This window comes from Talpa occidentalis, unplaced genomic scaffold (genome assembly GCF_014898055.3).
Source record: "Talpa occidentalis isolate TD23 unplaced genomic scaffold, MPIMG_talOcc4v2.1 talOcc4.2, whole genome shotgun sequence".
NCBI classification, from domain to species: Eukaryota; Metazoa; Chordata; class Mammalia; order Eulipotyphla; family Talpidae; genus Talpa; species Talpa occidentalis.
The window spans coordinates 84,317,791-84,340,726 of NW_023602073.1; the positions used below are offsets into that span (position 1 = coordinate 84,317,791).

Consider the following 22,936-nt stretch of genomic DNA (forward strand, 5'->3'; position numbering starts at 1 on the left):
CTGAAAACAACCAAAGAGGAACATCCCAAATGTATTCAAGTCAGGAAGAGAACAGCTGATACAGCCCCTCTCCTCTGAGGTCAAAGGAAGGACAACTTCAACAGGAAAAAGCCCAGAACAGATAGAAAGCAGTTCAAGAAATGTCTTGAAAGTCTAATCTCAGGCTCACATACCCCAGAAGGAAAAAAAAAATAGTGGTTTTTGTTTGTTTGTTTGTTTTAAATAGACACCCTACTACTTACTGTAAGCTGCTCTTTTCTGGAATTTATCACATTGGAGCATGAGGTTATCTTGAGTGTCCTGGATAAATGAGGACTGTGACATACCATTCTAAGCTGAAAGGTTAAGGGACTTGTAGTGAGAGTTTGTTTTTGATGAATCATAAAAGAACTTGTAAGACAATCATCCCAGTTTGCCAAGGACCAAGAGGTTTCCTAAGATGTGAGACTTCTAGCATTAAAACTAAGATAGTATCCAACAACCTGGGATGATGGTTTATATTCAGTACCAAAGAACAGTCTATTAATTTTCCAGCAGGTATTTGTAAAGCATATGTTTGTAAAGCACATAAAGAGAAATGTAAAATACTATTAGCATTTTAATAATAGGTAGGATTTTGGAGCTCTTAGTCTTTTTTGCAACAAATTGAGACATAACTGTTAATATCCTCATTTTCCAACTGAGAAAGCTCAAGTTTAGAAAGACTGAAAACTTGGCTTATTACTCAATATTCATATGGTAAGTAGTAGAACAGGGAACTAGGCCAAAAACCTGGTGCTTAAACACTTTGCACTTCAGGCTCTCCAACAAGCAGAATTTACTGAATTCTTACTGTGCGTGTATTGCCTAATACTTCTGGTAACAATACATATGCAACTGCAATACATACGCAACTGCAACAATACATATGCAACTGTCACTTTGTTTTTTCGAAAGTAAGTCATTGCAGTTAGTGGAATGCCTAAAGTAACATAACTGCTGTGAAACAGAACCAGATTTTTACTCCACAGCCCATTCTGTCCCCTGTCCCCAACTGCTGTTACATCCATCACTCACACCAGGACCTTGGAAAGGCCCAGTAGAGGCTTTTCTAATGATCTGATTTTCCCCACTCAGATAAATCTTCTAATAATTGGGTTGTCCTTAAAATTACCATGCATCTTGCAAAAAACAAAACCAGTGTATCTCATCCTCAGGATTGAAAAGTTAACTGAGAAACCATGAATGTTTGTACCTTATATACTTTTTAGCTCGTACCTTCTAGACCTTTTACCTCCCTTTTGTGTTGAGAGCTGAGAGATCACATCATTGTAGGCTTCACAAACTGATGTATGGGCATATTTTCAATTATTTATTCTAAAAGTAAGCCAATTTTTCCCTCTCTGCTACATTTCTTGGACAGTTTTAACGATCCCATGAATGTAGTTTGGGGGCATCGAAATAATGATATAAGAAGATCAAAACAGAGCCAGAAATTAAATGACTTCAAGGTGAGAAAAAATGTTATTGTCATAATTTCTAATTTATATGCCTTTAGATAGTATGTCTTAAGTTCATTAACTTTTGAGGGTTTGGAAGCAATTTTGAATCACAACAAACTACATCATATTTTCTACAATATGAATTTTGTTTTTATCAAAAATGTGTAATTTATACACATGGAGAGTAAAAGACTATCAGAGTTCAAGTTACGAAATTATTTGGATAGGAATAGAGTGTAAATAACGTTTTTTTCCTTTTAGTTTTCCTATTTCACTAATAAAATATATCATGATTATTATAACCAGGTCAGAGGAGCTATTTAAGGGTTGCCTTTAGTCAACTGTATTTTAAAGTTGAAGGTTTCTATTTAAAAAATGCTCAAGTTAATAACCTGTAATTCTTTACATGTTGGCAAGAACAGTTTGAATACTGAGTAATGCAAAAGATAATATTTATGTTACTATTAGCATTAATCATAATTAGATGCAATTTATACAAAAAAGTAAAAAGCATTTTTAGTAATTTACTGTTATATTAGTCATTTATAGTTGATACTTGCACACTTATTTTAATAGTACACTATGGTACTAAATCATGTAGAAACACGTTATATAATGACTTTTGCTAAAATGAGTAAACTAAATCATGTGGTCTACAGTGAAGACTGTCTACAAGTGAAAACTAATTTCCACTTTATTTATATTTTCAGTATTATTCAGAAGATGTATGTTAGGCCTGATGATTCTTTCTTGTTCTTGTATGTTAAGATTTCAAGGTTCAAATTCTTTAATCTTGTAGGACTTTGCTTTTCCTAAACACATATTTATGAATGTGTCGTCAAAATGTTTACAACACCATTAGTAAAAGTTTATAATTTATGGGCCTCCCTGGTGGTCTAAGGGTTAAGTCTTAGCGTTTTCCCTACTACACAGCCTGAATTTGATCCTCTGCCAGGGAGCTAACCCCATAAGGCACAGTAGAACACTCCTGTCTTACCACTGCTCCCCTCAGCAGTATATTTCAATGGATATACTTGTTCTGCTCCCTACTCTGTCTCTTGATGAATCCTATCACTCCCTGTACTTCTGGCCTACACCCCAGTTGTTCTATGCAAAATTAAAAAAAAAAAAAGTTTATAATTTATCCATTTCTTTTTTTGCCAGAAATCCACAAATACATTTTGCTGATTCAAATGTGATTATTGTTAATAGTATTATAGGTTTTTAAAACTTCTCAATATTTAACACTTTCATCAGAGAGGCCTGTCCTTATAAGAAACCCCCAATCAAGGAGGAAAATAACTACTCCTCTTCCTGGAATTTGTAGGAAAGAAGCAGAGGAAATTAGAAGGCAGACAAATGTCTAGCCATAGATAGGCTCTTTGATTTTTTTCCTTCCAAAAAGCTGTATATGTCCCCTACATGTTGTAATTTTTAAAATTTTAAATTTATTGGCACACTGGTGGTGGACATTATGTGAGGACATACATTTGTACATTGTAAACCTGTAACTCCCAAAGACACAATGATATAAACCCACTTTACCACACTAAACATAATTTGAAAGGAAAAAAATTGTGAACATTTTCTTAAAAGTGAAGACTGTCCACAAATTGATGTTGAATATAACAGTTAATGCCACATTAAGCCTTTTACAATTATTCTGTTGCCATCAGTGTAAATAAAATAATGAAAGCTTATACAGGAATTTTGGTGGAGGGTGGGTGAAGTATGTGCACATATGGTTATGTAGACATGTAAGTGACTAACAAATTACAAGGAAAAAGAAAACTTAGAGATCACGTAAAGAAACAGGGCCGCTCAGGGTGTGGTTTTGTCATCCCTTTAGAGAAGCCTTAAGGACATGAACTTCTCTTCAAGGAAATGCCTTATAAAGTTAGTACAACTCACAAAACCTGAATATATTTTAATAACTTTTTTACCCTGTGTAACACAAAAGGGCTAGATAGAATGGAATATTATTTTATCTAGAGCCTGTCAAGTATGTGACTAGTATTTGCAGTCTTGCTCTGGAGCTTGGCAATTTTGAACTAGAACTAGAACTAGAAAGCCTGAGCTTTGTTTTAGATAGTTCAATGAAAATAAACATGTGCAAACAAGAGCTGGTCTTTTAGCTTGGCTGCAGTGAGATTTGAGTGGTACTATAAATTACTTGTTTTCATCTATGCCAATATTCCATTTCAATAACCTATACAAAATATAGATTCTCTCCTCTAAAATTCTTTGAAGGAAGGCAGTGTGATATTTTCACTTAACGTGTATTTATCTGTTGTACTTTGTTTCTCACATTGAATAGGTGTTACCTTTTATGTTATTGTTTGTATTATAGCATAATCCTTAACATCCCAGAGAATCCCATGAGGGCACAGGGGAAAAATTTGGAACACTAGTACCCTTGCAAATTCAAATGCATTTTCTAGGAAAATGACCCAGAATGTGGACATTCCTGCATAGCTAATATTATAAACATTTAATCTTTAAGTATACCTGTTTTGTGTGAGAAGTAGAGGTTACATAAGTGTTATATCAAAGTTATTTACCACACTGTGTGACTCCAAAAATAAGGGTGAACATTCACTGAATACATTCTCTTTTAAGGGGAAAAAAAAAAAAAAACACTCTAAAACAATAATGTAAAATACAATTGGTGAATTTTTTTCCCCTTAACATGTACAGTTTTGGTGAATTGATATATTAAAGACTACTGGAAATTAAGTAATAGAACAAGAGAGAAGCTCATTGTAGTTTTCCATTTTTTGAAAATGTGAAAAAAACTTAGAAATAATTTACCAATATCCTATTGAAATAATATGGAATTATAAACTACATTAGCCAAAAGTTATTATTCTAAGCAGTCTCTTCACTTTACAAATACAGGCTCTGTAATGAAGAGATTTATCAGGAATTGAACAAGACAACTTTGATGAGTGATTGTAGGACCGTAACCTATGCCTAATCATTCCCAGTCCTTGTACTATTTACCCACATTGCTTCCACATTTATGTAATTTTATCTAGTTTTCAAGTTGTATTGCTTCTTATATTTGAATTCCCACTATCAAAATTCCCACTGTTTTTTCTTTCAAAAACAAAATTCTTCAGAAAAGGAGTTTTTTTCAATTACTGCGACATTGTTTCATTAATATACTTCATTCTACCTGACAAGTCCAGATAAGTGGTTACTTATCATTACTTTCCCTATGACATTGCTGGACTCTTTTTATCGCTAAGCAGCAAAGAAGCAGAGGCATTAATTTTTCTGTTCATAAAGTGTGGTGCCATATTGTAATTGATTCCACAAGATTAATTATTCTGTCCAGATATTACATATCAGCTTTGACACATGTACGAGCTAAAACTTTGTTACCAAATACAACACTCAATCTTTTTTCTTTAATATATCTAATAACACAGACATTTTCATTATTCCTATACACTTTTACAGTTATAATTCACCTATAGAATACTAGAAAATATTACGAGGTTTAACAGTATTTTATATGGATTATCTTTTTTACCTATAAAAACAAACATTTTAAAAAGCAAATTCTTGTGAATTTCTAAATGCATAGGGGGAAATAGAAAGGAGTTGAGGAATTAAAGATCAGCACAAGTTCATCTGTATATACTGGTAAAATCATAAATAATTGTTTAAATTTATTTATGAAAGTTTAATATTGAAATTATATTGGTCCTAAATTACACATAACTTATTTACAATATTTTTTTTAAATCACAAATTTCTGATAAATTCAAGGAATTTCAAAAAAAATCACCTTCTCTTTGAAGGTGATACTACAGAAATTTTTCAGTGCTGTATTGGTTAGGGAAGATTTATTAAAGATTTTTAAGCTTTGTTTTTAAATTAGTTTTCATGAATCTTATAAAATGGATAGATCTAGAGAAGTACATTACAGGTACAAACAATGTTTGCAAGTATCAGCTTCTTCATAGGTTCATCAAAGATCATCTTAACACTAGATTAAGATTTCATAACAAGGTATGTGACATGAAAGGAGAAGTAATCATTTTAATCTGAATAGTTGTAGTAATATCTAAATACTTTTCATTAAAATTGTCATAAATTATACTATATAAATTGTTTTACTTATTTCACCTGATATGCTCCAGTCAGTTATTTTTGTTAGATTTAGGAGGCAAAAGTAATTTCATATGTATGAATTTAATTTATCCCCTAAATAAGTTCGTTTTATACTTAATTGTAATATTGAGTAGATTATTTTATATTTGCAGATTTTTCTAATAAAAATGCCAGTTTAAAGATAACAATTAACTGTATGTATGTACATGTATATATAAAAATATATATATAAAGTTGAACTAAAGAAAATAGATTATGTTCAATGAATATTTTAGAGAAATTTTTTTTTCAAAAAAGCACAATTTATTCAATATCAACGACATCATTGAGCTTACTAAAGTAGAGTAAAAAATTCCAAGCTAGGGCCTCCCCGGTGGCGCAGCGGTTGAGCGCTGGGTTGCGAAGCTGCCCGCGGCCTCTGCGGCGCCGGTTCGATCCCCGGCTGCTCCCCGGCCACCGGAGGAGGGTCCCACATGGCGTGCAGACCTCTCCTGCCGCCCGCTGCTCCCCTCAGCAGTGTACTTCGGTCCTTCTGCCTGCTCTGCTCCCCGCTCTGGCTCTGGTGAATTCTCTCACCCTCCCGCGCTTCTGACTGTACCCAGTGCATGTATAAACAAAAAACAAAACAAACCAGCAAACAAATAAATAAAGCATGCCTCTATAAAAAAAAAAAAAAAAAAAAAAAAAAAAATTCCAAGCTAAAAAAATACTTTTAAATAAAATTATGGTGTTAATTATGTGTTAGGTGCTAGGGGAGATAGATTAGTTACTTATATTCCTATCATACTATCTGTGCTTATTCTTGAAATACAGTGTATATAGTACATGCTCTTATCTCCTGACTGCATTGTATGAAAAGTATGTTTTCATTAAAAAACTAAATGAAATTGTGCCATGATTATTTTAATATAGAAAATGAGGGATATTTAACTCTGTAAGATGTGGAAGTTTTAAAGTTAAATTTTTTAATTCCTCATATTTTAAAATCTTTTGATAAAGGAACAGCTACTGGCATTTAAATAATTTGTTAGTTTGCAAAACTACTACCATTCAGAATGTTCATAAAATGTGAACTTAAAGCTAGGATTTGTGGAAAATTGGAAAATATTTTATTTCATCTTAATTTTGCTATTGGCATTAAAGTTGTTCAAATTATATAAACAATATGATCATTAACCATTCTTTTTGAAGTAAAATAAATAAACTTTCTGGGCTGTGAGTATTTTAATTACAGTAACATACTGGACAGATAATCATATGGCAGGTATTCAGTTCTCCATGGAATCATTACTAAGTATTATATTACAGTATAATCATGTACATTAATAGGAAAATATCTTCTGCTTCAAATTTGTGATACTCTATTTTAGTTAATAAATTTACCTACTTAGATTGACGTACCTATAATCCAGAAATGTTATTTTATCCCACTATATAAAGTCAAAAAATAAAGTGCAAAGTAAGCAAAATCTGTAAAAAATTAAAGAACTTCCAAATTTTCACTGAAATTTCTTTATTGATGTTTATGAAAAATATATATGGAAACATATCTTGCACAAACTGCTATTTGAGAATATGCACTAATTTTCATGTCATCAGAAAATGAGAAATACTAAAAAATTTGAGCATTGTGTGTTACCATATTAGTAAGTAAATGATAAACTATTTGCATTTTGCATGTATTCTTGGAATCTGAGAGCAATCAATGAGTATTGTATAGCAACTACACTTTTGCTGATAAAGGGATCTTCTGATGATTTTGAGCCATTAATTTGGAGATTTTCTTTCTTGGACAGATTAAAAGATGTCAACTTTTACTTAAGAATAGAGACAGAACATTAGTCATTTTCTGGATAGCAAAAAATAAGTTCTTAAAAAGCATTTGAAGATTTCTTTTAGTTATATTACCACTATCTTCTTATTTAGTTTTAGTTTTACGAATTAGAAATTTAAATACAATCATGTCATAAACTAAGTAATCTAATCTAAAGAAATGAGATGTTGCCCTGGCAATATTAAATCATGGCCACTATTTCAGACTACTTCAGGCCAGAAGCTCCTGGGAAATAGCCCTTTCAGTGTCTAAGTAATTTTCATTAATAATTACATGATAATAAAGGCAAAGCTTTCAAAAACTATGATCTGACCCCCATATCAAAAAGTTTCAAATAAAATTAATATTTTGTGAGAATAGTTAAGCTAACATTTAAATGTTTTTATTACAAGTATAGACTGTTTTGAATTGCTTTAAGATTTAATTATGGAATGAAACTGACTGCAGTTCATTTAAATTACTCAAAGCTTAAAATAATAACTGAGCAAATCAGAAGTACCCACATCATTGACACAAGGTAAAGAACAGATATTTGTACTTTTTTTATGTTTCATATGACTTATTATAAACATAACTCAATTTTTTAAATAACTCTATATCAATTTGTAACTAGCCTCAGGTAGTCTTTAGCTTTAGTACTTATGACTCCTTATATTTTGTCAGGTAATTAATAAATTTCCAAATGTCTTTTCTCAAACTCTGCTGCACCATCCTTTAATCATAATTGTCACTACTTATTGTTTCTGAAGTAAACATTTTCAAAACCAAGTATGTGTCATTGCTTAATTCCCATAACTGTGATATTGGGGATTAATATGTCTGTCTAATTTACTGAATTTAAACAAAACTAAACATCTGATAGATTGTTGATAAACTATGATTATAACATTGAGCCAAAAATTTCAAACTGTGTGTTTACTTCTTGGACTATTAATTTGCATTTGAACTCACAACAAAAACTACATATTTATTTTTAAAGGGTTATCAGTTCCTTTTATCGAAGATAATAAATAGGTCATGTTTAATCATTGCACCAGAAAAATTTGTCAGCAAGTGTCCTTATAAACTTCTTGTGAGAGGTGAAATTAACAGCCAGGTCAAAAAAGATATTTTAACATTTCCACTATCCTTTAAATCATTAGGTCTTCTTAGTAGGGTCTCAATGTATTAGTCACATACAAAATTTGTATTTTTCATTTGCATATGTATATATACATTTCAAAAGTTAATTTTAGCACTTGTTGTAGAGGTTCAGTAACCTGTGGAACTGACAAAAATTAAGTTGTAAAAATAAATTTAAGTCTGATATAACACATATAGAAGCTTTTGAAAAGTCTGCCCTGCACCCAACTGTACTCATCACTCATTTTTTCTTCTTCACTTGTAAATATGCAAAAATTTAAGGCAGGTCTTAAAGTTATGATAAATTCTGATTCTACTTCCCATCTAAAATCGTTCCTGCTACTTAGACAATTAATAAAATTTTACCTACAGTGCACTTCTTTGCGTATTAAAATTAAAGACTTGCAAGTTTTATGTCATATTATTAAAATTTATGATTTTTCAATATGTTGTCACACATAGCCATAAAAAATATAGCTAATCCTTTCTCTTAGTCTATTTTCAAGACTGGCAAATATTCAAGAAGATATTTTTAGAAATTAATGACTATAAAATTGCCTTGGAAGAAACAGATGTTCATTAATTAAAATATTTTTAAATGACTCTTAGCTGAAGATGTTAAGTGGGTGTGTGCATGCATGTAAGCATGTGCATATATGTGTGATGTGCTTAGTGTGCATATTTGTTTTCTCTATATATGTACATGCAATAACTAGTTGACTAGGTAGAAAAGATATTTTCACAATTAAGTTTGATTTCACGTAATAATTTATGAGTGGATTAGAAAATATTTATCAAATGAAGAAATAGGTGCTTCTGTTACTAACATTTGTGTTCCCCATTTTGTGTGATTTGAGTCATGTTCATCTTTAGATTAACAGTTGCTAGCATTGTATATTCTGCATTTTGTTTAATTTAATCATGTGTTACACTGAGTTTCATTTAATTGAACTTATATCAAACGCATTTAAATCTTATACCATTCAGTTCCTAAAAGGTGCTTCACATGTTTTAATAGGCTTCCATTGTGTGTTTTTGCAGCAAGCTTAGTAGTGGAGGAGCGAACAAGACAGATGAAAATGAAAGTGCATCGATTTAAGCAGACAACAGGGTCTGGTTCTAGTCAAGAACTTGATCGCGAGCAATATTCCAAGGTAAAACTAGTAGTATCCAAACAATAATTTCCCTATTAAAAATGTACAGTATGTGTACATGTTAGGACTAGTAAAAGGACCAAGATATATGAGAGGTTGTCATTCAAATGATAATTTTAGATCATACTTTCTACCAAAATTTGAAAAACCTCTCATTTTTTTAAAGATATAACTTTATTAAAATATTACTTATTCACTTGGATTGAATGTTTTTTGTAAAAAATTTAAATACTTGACATTAGGCCACATAATGATTGTCATTAGTCAATCTCACATAAATAGCAAGATAAATAAACCAATTTGTGGCTTGACTGCTCTCTAATATTGCATTTAAAATATCAAAATAAAGATTTATGTCAAATATGCTTGTATATTGATATTGAGATTTGCTAGTAAATAACATAATTCTGCAATGTGAGATTTCTTATTGTTCTGTCTTTAGTAACAGTACTAATTTAAGCCTTTTAGAACAGAAATCCACACTATTTCAAAATGTGAATAAGCATTTAACTTATGTTATAATTTATTTTTTATACACTAAGGCATTTATCAACTGCTAACCAACATCTAATAATTTTAATTAAAATATGCTTGAAATTTTATATATGATGAAGTAATTTTAAATATACTATCTGCTACATTGACTTTTTTTAGAATACAAGAGTGGCAGCAGTCAAGACCAGACAACCTGTGCTAACAATTTTATGTCAAGAAGCCCTTTGGAAGTAATGAGCTAGAAATTCAAAAGTAAATAAATAAAAACTATACTAAATCAATATTGCTAGTTTGAAATGTGGACCTGAAAAACCTACTTAATTTTAAGTAATGGAAGTTGTCTCATTTTAGGCAAGCATTCATAGATTCAACAAAAGTATAGCAGTATTTACAAAGTAGGATTTTTCACTAGACCACCATACATTCATGTCTACCACTTTACATCTTAGGTCAGATGCAAAAGGTTTTCCAACTAAGACAATGGCTAGGATCACTGTTCTTCTGTGAAGCCCAACACCTAGGGTTCTCAAACATTGTTTTCAATTGTAAAATCTTAAATAAAGAAAAAAATCAATAAGCAAAATATCTTCATGTTCCATAGAGTTACTGGTTCCAGTTCCCTATATCTTTTCTGTGGTTTATTCTCATGGTATTACCACTTACTCAGCTTGTTTGTCTTCTTTATGGAAACCATCATCATTTTTGTTTTTTAATATAAATTCAGTAACTGTGAAACAGGCTAAATTAGTTTTCCTCCACAATTTGATGTAGTTATTTGAAAAGGTTCCTTAAACTGTAAATGCTTCATTTAAGCTGGAAATGCTTTATTTCTTAGTGATAAGTCAGAATGAAATCAAATAGAATGCGAGCATAGTTAGGTAGGGCAAGAGTAGGAAGCAGGAAAGAGATATATCAATCAGGATAAAATAATGAAATCCTTTCCAGATCATTCTAAACTAAGACTCTATCCCTTAATGAGTATCCAAAATATCTACAAAGTACAGTGCCCTAGAAGTCTATGCCATCATTAATACTTAAATTCGCAATTAATTATTACAAAATAGGCTTATTGTGTTTGGGTGGTTTCAAATTCTCTGTCTTATAGAAATTTAGAACTTGAAAACACCTCAAAATTATCTTCTTTTCCAGCTCTTTTATTTAACAAATTTTTGAAAACAGGCTCAGAAGAACAGGAGGATTTACCAAAGCTAGTAAAACCTGTGGGGAGCCCTGGAACTCCTGATTTTAAATATCATTGTACATATGGCAGTAAATATTAGATCAAAGATATAACATCTTTAAAAACAAGAATATAGGTTAGGAAAAATATATATTAAAATAAAAAGATTTGGCTTATATTTTACTTTATATGTCAAGTAAAAGATAAATTATTTTTGCCATTCTGATTTCATATTATGTCATAATGTTTACAGTAAAAAATTTAAATTTTATCTTTTTCAGCCTTTTATCCTAACCTCTTTATAATTTACTTCACAAAAACTATTTTTCTTCATATAATTGAGAACAGTATTGTCATAAATTGATATAAAAGTTTGGGTTTTATTCTTTATTGAATTTTTTGTAGTATCTTAATATATTTGGCATTTTGGATAAAGCAATATACCATAATTGAAATTCTGCCAAATTAGAAACTGGTTAATCATTCTCAAAATATTTATAGCCAAACACTAGTTGAGCTAGTTTTTCTTCAGGGCAAAAACTATATAGAAGGCATATGTACCCAAACTTAGCACCTCCTTTAAAAGCTGATTAATCATAATATCAATCCTAAGTAAGGAATTATCACTAACTTTGCTTTAGAAAAAACACAAAACTTATTTGGTATTCCTGAAATGTGACACCCATGCTTTTTAAATTGATGTAATACAGAGTTGCATGCCTCAATGATGGGGTGAAATTCATAATTGGAAGCTAAATTTTCATTTAGGCACTCACCTTTTAAAGAGTCCTTATGTTTCTGTAGCCCAAAACAGAAATCAAGATTGATGTGATGGGTTTTGTAAGTAGCTGCTGAGTGTTTCTTATTATTTATTTACAAAATAGCGGCTCTATAATTAAGACCTCCCCTCACATTGATTACTTATTTCCTGGCTTAATGATTAGTACAAATTCCTCCTGAGGGATATTAAGTTTCTCAAAATGTAATTAATATATTTATATTAAAACATGTAATTGGGGCCTCCCCTGGTGGGGCAGGTGGTTTGAGCGCAGTGCTGTGAAGCTGTCCTCAGCCTCTGCAGCACTGGTTTGATCCCGGCTGGCAGGCAAGAATCCCACATGGCACGGCAGACCTCTCCTGTCTCACCCGCTGCTCCCCTCAGCAGTGTATTTCATCAGTCTGCCCGGTCTGTTCCCTGCTCTAGTTCTGGTGAATCCTCTCACCCACCATATCTCTGGCCTGTACCCCAGCTCTTATATAAATAAATAAATCTTTAAAAAAAAATAATCGCTAAATAGAAAATTTAGCAAATCATGCTAGATGGAAAGTCAAAGCAATTCCTTAAATTTTGAGCAGAGTTTGTAAAAATTAAATGAAGTTGTAAAAGGTGAATATAAAAGTCTTTCATTTTCTTCATCTCACCAATATATAGAAAATTGTCATCTCATTTCAGAAAGATGAATTTTTCTTTACTCCAATATATAAAGTTAAATAAATAACATGCAGTGTTTTAAAATCCCTTGTTTGACTCCTTTGCCAGAGTAGCAAATATCTATATGCAGTAAGGTTAAGGAAAACAATGGCTTGTAGAAAAGGAAAATTTCTTTAGTTGGAGAAATATTTCCATGTGCACTCACCACATAACCTTATGGTATAGTCAACACTGCTTTTTACTGGCATTTGTTCTGGATGTCAACACAATGTAAGAAAATCTACAATTAAATAAGTTGTCATTGTATTAGGTCCCAACATTTTCCTGTTCCCTCATGGGCAAACTTGTTGTTTCTATATGTTTCAAAACATTATAATAATTATGTAACTTACATGCTTAGAAAAGTAGTTTTTAAAGGAACTAACATAGGAACTATGTTTGTACCCCTGTAAATAGTATTAGCTATATGTTAATACATTTAATTTTAAACACAGCTTTTCTGTAAATAAACTGTTCTGATTGAAGTGAAATCATGTTACATCAGGATCATGCTATCAGATATAATAGAATTTGAATACATTATCTTAAATTATATTAATTTTAGATCAGGCATGAAGTTGTACAAATAGCGCAGTCTGGACATAATATATATGAATTTCCTTTTGGATTATAATTTAGCATATGACTTTCAAAAACAAATCGTGTAACTACAAAAGAAATCTTTGGAAAGATAATCTCATAGTTTTTATGCTTGATGTGAAGGTCTTTGCCTGATGGGTACATAGGAGAGATAAAGAATTAACACTGAAATATCTTAGGTTTAAACTGTTATCATGTGAGAAATTATTAAATAAGTGTGTCTCCCTTCTCTAGATTGTTAAAAGTTTATAGTATTATCATATTTCTTTTTGTATATATAGATCCAGATTTTAGCATTAGTTTATTTAGTGAACTTTAGCAAATAATTGTATATACACATTTTTTAAAACAATGCTTGGATTATTTTACAGTCATTAAGCTCATCTGATCCAGAGTATAAGAGGATGGATTTGTTTTTCCACGGGTTAACAAACACTTGATGTTTTCACCTCAACACATATAAATCTAAAACTAAGTTACTTAACAAGAACCTTAAATCCCAATGTGTAGTTTTGTGTGCTTTTAAGTTATATGTTCTCTAATGTAAGAATTTATATCATCTTTCTTACTAATAACTAAGAATCACTTATATATTAGTTTAAAATTATATATAATTACATATTATTTCCTATTTATTATAATTAGAATGCATATATAAATAGTATGTAATATAGAAAGCTATTCATTGTGATTCATTGCAATAAAAAGTACAAATAGAAGAACAGAGTATCTGCTTTGGCAACTTTGTAATTTTTAATCTTTTACCTCATGATTCTAAAACCTTAGGTATTGCTATTCCAAAGACAAATTAAAGACATATTTAAAGGTAGGACATTTAAATGTTTACATATTTACATATGTACATAGATATACTTACATATTTAAATGTCAGTGTATATTAAAATTTTAATAGGAATCCTGTTTTTTACTTTTGACACTGGTAAATAGTTGAAATTTGAAAATATCTATTAAAGCATAACAGAAAAAAGCTAAAGCCCAGTCTCTACCTCCCTGGCTATGCTGGTCTGTGGCTTAGCCACACTACTTTAATATCAGCCCTTCTTTGTGAAGGAATAAATTTATTGACGAAATTTGAAAGACTGATAGAATAGACACTGTACATCAACTGAATTGTTTTAGAACATATCAAGACACAGACAGATGGATGCAGTCTAAACCACAGGTAGAAGAGAAAGTGAATAAAACAGGCAATAATTAAAACAAGCGAGAAGCTGATGTACTAGGAAAAAATACACAATTTTGAGGTTGTAGTATATGCAAATAAAGTTCCATAAATTTTTCACCCAAGTATTTAACTCTTTTGTTTATAATTCAGTCTTCATAAACCATTTCTTACATTCAAAGGATAGAGGACTTTTATATTGGTAATAATATCTTTTGTTAGTGCTGGATTATTTTAGATTTTATACTTTTACAAAGGTACACTTTTATTTGGTGTGGATTAAATAGTCATTAACCTCACCATATATGTCTCTTTTTTCCACTATCTGATGATGGAGCTTACACTTTCTTGTTTTTAATCTTTAGTATAACATACATAAAGATCAGTACAGAAGCTGTGATAACGTCTCTGCCAAATCATCAGATAGTGATGTCAGTGATGTGTCCGCCATTTCCCGAACCAGCAGTGCCTCACGCCTCAGCAGCACAAGCTTTATGTCAGAGCAATCTGAGCGCCCCAGGGGTAGAATCAGGTGAGTTGGCAATACTGTTTATATAAACTGGGTCTGTAACATGGTATAAAAATGCACCTAGCTTCCTAAATATTCTTGCTAAAGTATAGCTTCTGTCAGGTAGCAGAAACATTTCATTAAAATAACTGAGTCTGGAGGGGGTTGAGCATTTATTAACTATTGTATAATGTCACCCATAGACCATTTGGTACTATCTACTATCGAATATAGCCTCCAATCAAAGTCATCATTTTAGAAATTATTTTGAGTCACATTTGAAGGAATTTCCTCCTAAAAAAATTAAATACACAACTAAATCCAAGCTAACTTTTCCTTGAGAGGGCAAATAGTAAATATTTCAGGCTATGCTGGAACATTTCTGTTGCAACTACTTTACACTGTCAGTGTAGTGCAAAGGCTATGCAAACAAATGAGCAAAGCTGTATCCCAATACAATTTTATTTATAAAATACAACAGGAAAGCTGCCTACATTTTTCCTAAGAAATTGTAGTTTGCTGACCTCTTCTTCAATCCCATAAGAATTGTAACAATAAAATACACAATCCTGGCTTATATTAGGTGAGCAGTAAGAAATTTACATGAAAGTTTAAGTCACAAACAGTGCCCTTGTGTTCTTAACAAGACAGATACTCTGCTGAAAGGGAAAAGGCCTCAGGAATCCAAGTCCTGTCTTAACTAATGCAAACTCAGCGTGGACAAAGCATCCTTTATTATATTTGTTTTTAACTAGTTTTTGGAAATAGAAGTTTCATTTGGGGCTTTATGATAAGAAGCCCAGTAAATATAGACGTTCAAAATAGAATCAGTTACCTTTCTTTTTTTCTGGAAGTTTGATGTTTTTGCACATTTAGAAGATATATAAGATATACAGCATTCATTCTTCTTGGATTTCCCCACGCCTAACTGAACATGTTGAAACAGATTGAGAGTGGTTATCTTATTGTTAATTAACAATGTAATGCTCCGATAATCTGCCTGAGCAATTCCAACTGATAAAGATATTGCTGGAACATGTTTTATCTCTTTCTGATGTTCACAGTATCTGGTCTTAATGGAACATTAAGTTCACTATATCTAAGAAAGAATTAGAAGAGATAAAGAATGTAACCATATGGAAATATTTAGGATCAAGGGGTAAAAATTATTCTAATAAATTCCTTTACATTGAGATACTAATAAGACACCGTTTCAAAACCAATTCAGTTTCTCAAAGAATACGAACAAGTACAACTTACAGATTTTTTCACTTTTAATCACAAAACAATTTATGAAGTAATTATAAAACCATAAATCTTAAAGTAATTTCTGTTCACAGGTAGAGCTAAGTACCTTCAACCCTATACTGTAAAGTATTACTAGGTAACATAATTGATATTACTAACCAATTACAAGAATAATTGGTAGATCCACTGTCATTCTCTTGAAAGAGAAAAGGATTTTCAGAAGATTATCTTCCATGAAAAAAATTGGCTATGTGAATTTTGGGAGGAAAATAAAGAACAGAGAAACTGTAGACCACTCAATAACAATGGACTATGATTTTATACAAAGAGGATTGGAAGAAACTGCATAGACATATTGGATCCTGTGTTACTTTGTGGAAAATGCACATTTAACAAATCCATCCTGTGTAGACATATTGGATCCTGTGTTACTTTGTGGAAAATGCGAATTTAACAAATCCATGCTATGGCATGATGAGAAGCAAAAGATAGAGGATATTTTGTCTCCTTGATTCTTAATGACTTTTCTTAGTGAAGGTGTTAGGGAAAGAGATGAGGGATAGACCTTAAAAGAGTTCCAATAAATGTCTTAAGGACAAATCCATTTTATATGGGTATTTCTCTGTTTTCTACTTCCTAGTTCCTTTCCTATAGTTTAGAATACATATGAACTGAGTAGTGTTTTCATATATGTGGATTATGAAAATTTAGGCATTAAAACTGATGGCTTAAACAAGTTTTCCCTTAAGCTAATAGTTACTTTTCTTATAACCCTCTATTTTAGGTCTGTGTTCACCTTATATGGTACTCATGTGATTTTATTCTACTTCTTCTATGTAAGAGAAGTAGAAAAAAATGAGATACAGGACAGGGCAGAACTAACCTCTGAATTTTAGTCTGTTTATCTTCTCATATACATTCTTCTCTCTATATAGCCTCTAGGTACAGTATACACACACATTCACGCAGTTTTTTTATGCCCATCACTAACCTTATGGTAAAACCCTGAGAAGGAGGGTTTGGAGTAGTTTAAAAAAAAAAGGAACAGATGACGTCAGTATAAAATTGCTGTGTCACTTATGTGGAACAGGTTACAGGCTGTTTATTTCCTGTTCTTATAGTCAATGCTGTGAGAAATGATTGCTCTCAAAGTATTGCTGCTTCTCATTTGTTTTTTATTTTGTTCTGTTTTTAGTAACTAACCTCTTCACAAGTTTTAAAATTCTTTTGAAGTTCATGGTTAAAAGATGAACGAATCTGATCGATTATGCTAATAAATTTGTGTCATAAAAAGTAGCAGCAGACTGTTGAGTTCCTATTGTGTTGAAACTTGTTTTCTTTAAGACCACATTAAAGTGTAATATCTAAGCCACAAATTCAAGGAAATTATAATCTATTTAAGAGTTTACACTTTACATTTTACTTTTTCAAGTTTTTGCTCAAATCATTTTTTTTGCTCAAATCATTCTGACACAGGAAATGTTTTATTATCCATTGCCTTGGATGAATTTTATTCAATGAAATAAATAAAATTATTTAGGAAACATCATAGCATTTAATAAAGAGTGATGAATATTCCAGAAGTCAACCTAGTAATCTGATAAGGGACCATAGGAAGAAACCATATGATGTAATCTTACCAGTATTTCATAAAACCATATTATGTAGGCACTTAAAATACCATATATGATTTTGATTTCTTCTATTCAGTTATATTTGGGGCCAAGAAACTGTCAAAGTTAGCACATACTGAAATGAGCAGTGGGTTCCTTGGCCTTCTGTGTGATTTGTATAGACCAGTGCTCTCCAACTACACATGCTGTTTCCCTGTTAATGATTCACATTATTGTTATTAAGGCTTTAAAAGTACTCTCTTAGAATAGCTTGTTCATCTTTCTTTATTCTAATGTATACAAAATTCATTTCTTTCTAGACTGCTTTCTTCATAAGGACATCTATTAATATTTTGTAGAATTGTTGAATGTCATTTGGGATAAGCTCTTTCAGATGATCAGCATCCCTCTGCCTAAAAGACAAAAGGTTGTAAAGTTATACAAAGCAATACAAACCTGTTTGGAGACAAAGAAATTAAGCACTTCTAAGATGTACAATGGTTGAATTATATATAAACATATTTGGATGATCAGTCTCTAAAAAAAATCATTTTCAAAGAGTATTAGGAATTCAGGGACCATGTCCTAAATCTTTTGTTTGGGGATAATTACTTTATAGCCAATACTTTATCCACTTCAGAATGCCACTAGTCCTACCATGTGGCAGTTCAGTTTGAATTTGAAAAGGGTATCCCTTCCTCCAGATACATTCTAAATAGTTCATTCAAAGTTGTCTAGACCATACCTCATGTTCTCAACATTTATGGTACAGGGAAGCTGTAGTAGAAAAATAAAATAGGTTATAATATTAGGATAAATGACCTATTTATAATGAGTTAAAAGTTATTCTTAAAAACTTGTCATAAATTAAAAAATATCTATCTTAAATTTAAGTAATTGCGAAGATGATTCTGAGAATACAGAATCAGCAATACTTCAAAATATAAGCATCGATAACGAGTTGAAGTTCCTAGGTTTTCAGATTTCTTCCATATATGCCCTAAATTTTAATTTGTTATTGTCTAAATAGTCTTCAAAGAATGTTTTCCCACCCAACTAAAACATATCTATTTTAATAGAGGCAGCGTAATTGATAATAAAAATGTATTTTTTACACTTGCATTCTAGAAACCAGAAAGAATATGTTGTTTCCGAATTCTCTGTTTATTTTCACTTCCAAACTACCAACAACAATGTAAACCTTTACCTCAATAAAAAATAAAATAAATAAAGATGTTCATCCCCAAATAAGCTGGATTTTCATGGTATAGTTTTGACTTTTTTATCTTTATCCTATATTTATTTCTTTCCAGGCAGACAAATTTCAGATGTTTTATACCAAACAAGCTTTATAAGAAAATGCAAGCACAATCCTATAATTGTTCTCTGTTGCTAATATAATTTTATACACTTTGTCAAAACCAACAATTTTCCAATGGCTTTCAAGTTCAATCTCCTAGTATAGAAAGTATTGACCTCTTTACCTACGTGAATTTTAGTCAACAAATTTGAAGAACAAATTTGCTTTTCTTTTTTTATTGAGGTAACTATTTACAACACAATGTATGATTCAGAGACACAGGTTCACTCCTCTTCAGATGTGTGGCAACACAACACACCTACTACCATGGCACCCTAATCCTTCACCACAGACCATGGGTAGTACCTACTGACATCAAATGTAATCAAAAGTGAGTAAAGGGGACTTTTTGAGTTATTCATACTTAATTTTGCATTGTACCTATGGAAAAGGTACTATTGAGCTCTGTAAAAGTATTGAAATGAAAAAGAGGAAAATAACTTGAAAATGTGCTGATGGGAGAGACTGAACCCAAAGACAGTGAAAGTTAGGTATTGAATATATGAGAAAGAAAATAATTTTAGTGATCTAGTGTCTACTTTCATAACATCTTAGCTCTAATCGTTCTCTATGGAGTCATCACCACTATTATTTCCTGTGAATAGATTAAAGCAGTAAAGAGATGGAAAGAATGTGCCCAATGCCCTTTAAAAAGACTATACCTTTATCATTAGTGTTGGGTGCAAAAATGTTCTCCCAGTTGGTGGGGTTTCTCTTTGTTTTTGTTATTGTCTCTTTTGCTGTGCAAAAGCTCTTTAATTTGATATAGTCCCAGCTGTTTATCTTTGCCTTCACTATCACTGCTTTGGGTGATGTGTCTGTAAAGATGTCTTTGATGTGCAAATCACGTAGTGTTTCGCCTATATTTCCTTCTATATATTTTATGGTTTCAGGTCTTATGTCTAGTTCTTTAATCCATTTTGAGTTGATTTTTGTGTATGGTGTGAGGTGGTGGTCAAGCTTCATTCTTTTGCATGTAGCGACCCAGTTTTCCCAGCACCATTTATTGAACAAACTTTCTTTGCTCCAATGCATAGTCTTTGCTCCTTTGTCAAAGATTAGTTGACCATAAATCTGTGGGTTTATTTCTGGATTTTCTATTCGATTCCATTGGTCTGTATGTCTGTTCTTGTTCCAATACCATGCAGTTTTGATGATTATGGCTTTGTAGTATAGTTTGAAGTCTGGGAGTCTGATGCCTCCATTCCCTTCTTTTTTTTTCAGGAGAGCTTTGGCTATTCGGGGTTTTTTGTGATTCCATATGAATTTCATCAATAATTTTTCTATTTCTTTGAAGAATGACATTGAAATTTTGATTGGAATAGCATTGAATCTGTATATTGCTTTTGGAAGGATGGCCATTTTAATAATGTTTATTCTTCCAATCCATGAGCAGGGGATGTCTCTCCATTTCTTTGTGTCTTCTTCTATTTCTTTTAACAGTGTTTTATAGTTTTCTTTGTATAGGTCCTTTACCTCTTTTGTTAGATTTATTCCCAAATATTTGATTTTTTTTGTTTCAATAACAAAAGGGATGGTCTTTTCGATTTCTTCTTCTTCAGATTTATTGTTTGTGTATAGGAAGGCTACTGACTTTTGCGTGTTGATTTTGTATCCTGCCACTTTACTGAACTGATTGATGAGTTGAATTAGCTTTTCTGTGGAGTTTTTGGGGTTCTCTATGTATAATATCATATCGTCTGCAAATAGTGATAGTTTGACTTCTTCTTTTCCTATTTGGATTCCTTGGATGTCTTTCTCTTGTCTTATTGCCCTGGCTAGGACTTCCAGTATTATATTGAAAAGCAATGGTTTTTCATGGAGTTTTTGGGGTTCTCTATGTATAATATCATATCGTCTGCAAATAGTGATAGTTTGACTTCTTCTTTTCCTATTTGGATTCCTTGGATGTCTTTCTCTTGTCTTATTGCCCTGGCTGGGACTTCCAGTATTATATTGAAAAGCAATGTTCAACATCACTTGTCATCAGGGAAATGCAAATCAAAACTACCATGAGATACCATCTTACACCAGTGAGAATGGCACATATTAAAAAAACTAGCAACAACAAATGTTGGCGAGGGTGTGGAGAAAAAGGAACTCTTCTGCACTGTTGGTGGGAGTGCAAACTGGTCCAACCACTGTGGAAAGCTGTGTGGAGATTTCTGGACCTACTAAACATAGAGCTTCCATATGACCCAGCAATTCCACTCCTAGGTATTTACCCAAAGGACACAGAAACATCAATTCCAAAGAACACCTGCACCCCTATGTTTATAGCAGCACTGTTTACAATAGCTAAGCTTTGGAAACAACCCAAATGCCCAAAAATAGATGACTGGATCAAGAAGATGTGGTACATATATACCATGGAATATTACTCAGCATTCAAAAAAGATAAACACATGCAATTTGCTGCAACATGGATGACGCTGGAAGGGATCATGCTCAGCGAAATAAGCCAAAAAGAAAAAGAAAAATACCGGATGGTCTCACTCATAGCAGGAATCTAGAAAACTTAAATAATGGACCAGGAAAATGAAAAACTATAAGAAAGTGAAAATCAAAATCAACAAAAAACTATGAACCAGAGACACTTTTAGGGGGGCGGGGGCGGGAGGGGAGGGATTGGGGTCAGAATGGGGGCTGCAATTGTATGGGGAATATAACAATAAAATTTATAAAAAAAAAAAAAAAAAAAAAAAAAAGACTATACCTTTAAAGTAAAATTATGATAACAGACTTCTTAATATATGACTAAATCTTTGAGCCGTAGTTATTAAATTATTATGCCATGCTTCATTCCTAAAATAAACAAAATATGACTTGACCTTTGAATGACACAACTGACTTGAGAATAGTTACAGAGCTCTTGGGACAGGTGAGTAGCTTTTCCTGTACAAACCATTTAAGACTGCTATTTACCTTTCTGCTCTGCCAAATCATTACAAGTTTGCTAACTTGTTTAGTTAAATTTTGGGGGGGTCAGTAGCATATTAAATAAATGCTTACTAGTAATAGACAATTAAAATGGCTAGTTATAAAACAAAGTTTTCAAAATTTCATAGAATCCAGGAATATTTTATAAAGATGGGGTTATAGGTGGAAATGGTCATTTGTAATTAGAGCTTAGTGATGACTTTACCTGTGTGGGAAAAATAATTATATACTGACCATAGAATTTTGAAAGTACGTAGTAAGATTTCATTATTGAGGGAAATAAGTTTCTGTTTCATGTTCAACCCTGGAATAGTTTTCAAAAAGAAAAAAAAATCTGTCCACAAAGTTCAAATGCCACTTCACTGTACAGTTTATGGCAGAGGCAGGGAACATTGTTTTTACTCCAGGGTCATGAATGATGTCTAGCAGTACCACCTTTGGGTTTTGTGCATATACGGAGTGTTCTGCTTTCATTAGATCAGGTTCAGGTACAAAAAACCAACTCTGCTGCCAAGAAATTGACTAACTTTGCTTCATGTCTATATAATTTTCAAAGCATCTGAAGTCATCTTCTAGGCCTACTTACTTAACCCTTTTGGTTTTGATGTGTTTAGTGTAATTACAA

General features: G+C 31.8%; 1 protein-coding gene across 22 annotated transcripts in view; it reads left to right on the forward strand.

The window, feature by feature from the left end:
- The window catches only part of RIMS1 (regulating synaptic membrane exocytosis 1), a 461,872-nt gene that overhangs the window by 352,518 nt on the left and 86,418 nt on the right, over positions 1 to 22,936 (forward strand). For 11 of the 22 annotated variants that reach the window (XM_054698919.1, XM_054698915.1, XM_037519958.2 and 8 more), the window contains 2 exons: positions 9,601 to 9,713; positions 15,008 to 15,174. The exons of the other annotated variants lie outside the window; for them this stretch is intronic. In XM_054698919.1, coding sequence (XP_054554894.1) covers positions 9,601 to 9,713; positions 15,008 to 15,174 — 280 coding nt within the window. The remainder of the gene's footprint in view (positions 1 to 9,600; positions 9,714 to 15,007; positions 15,175 to 22,936) is intronic. 22 annotated transcript variants of the gene reach the window in all.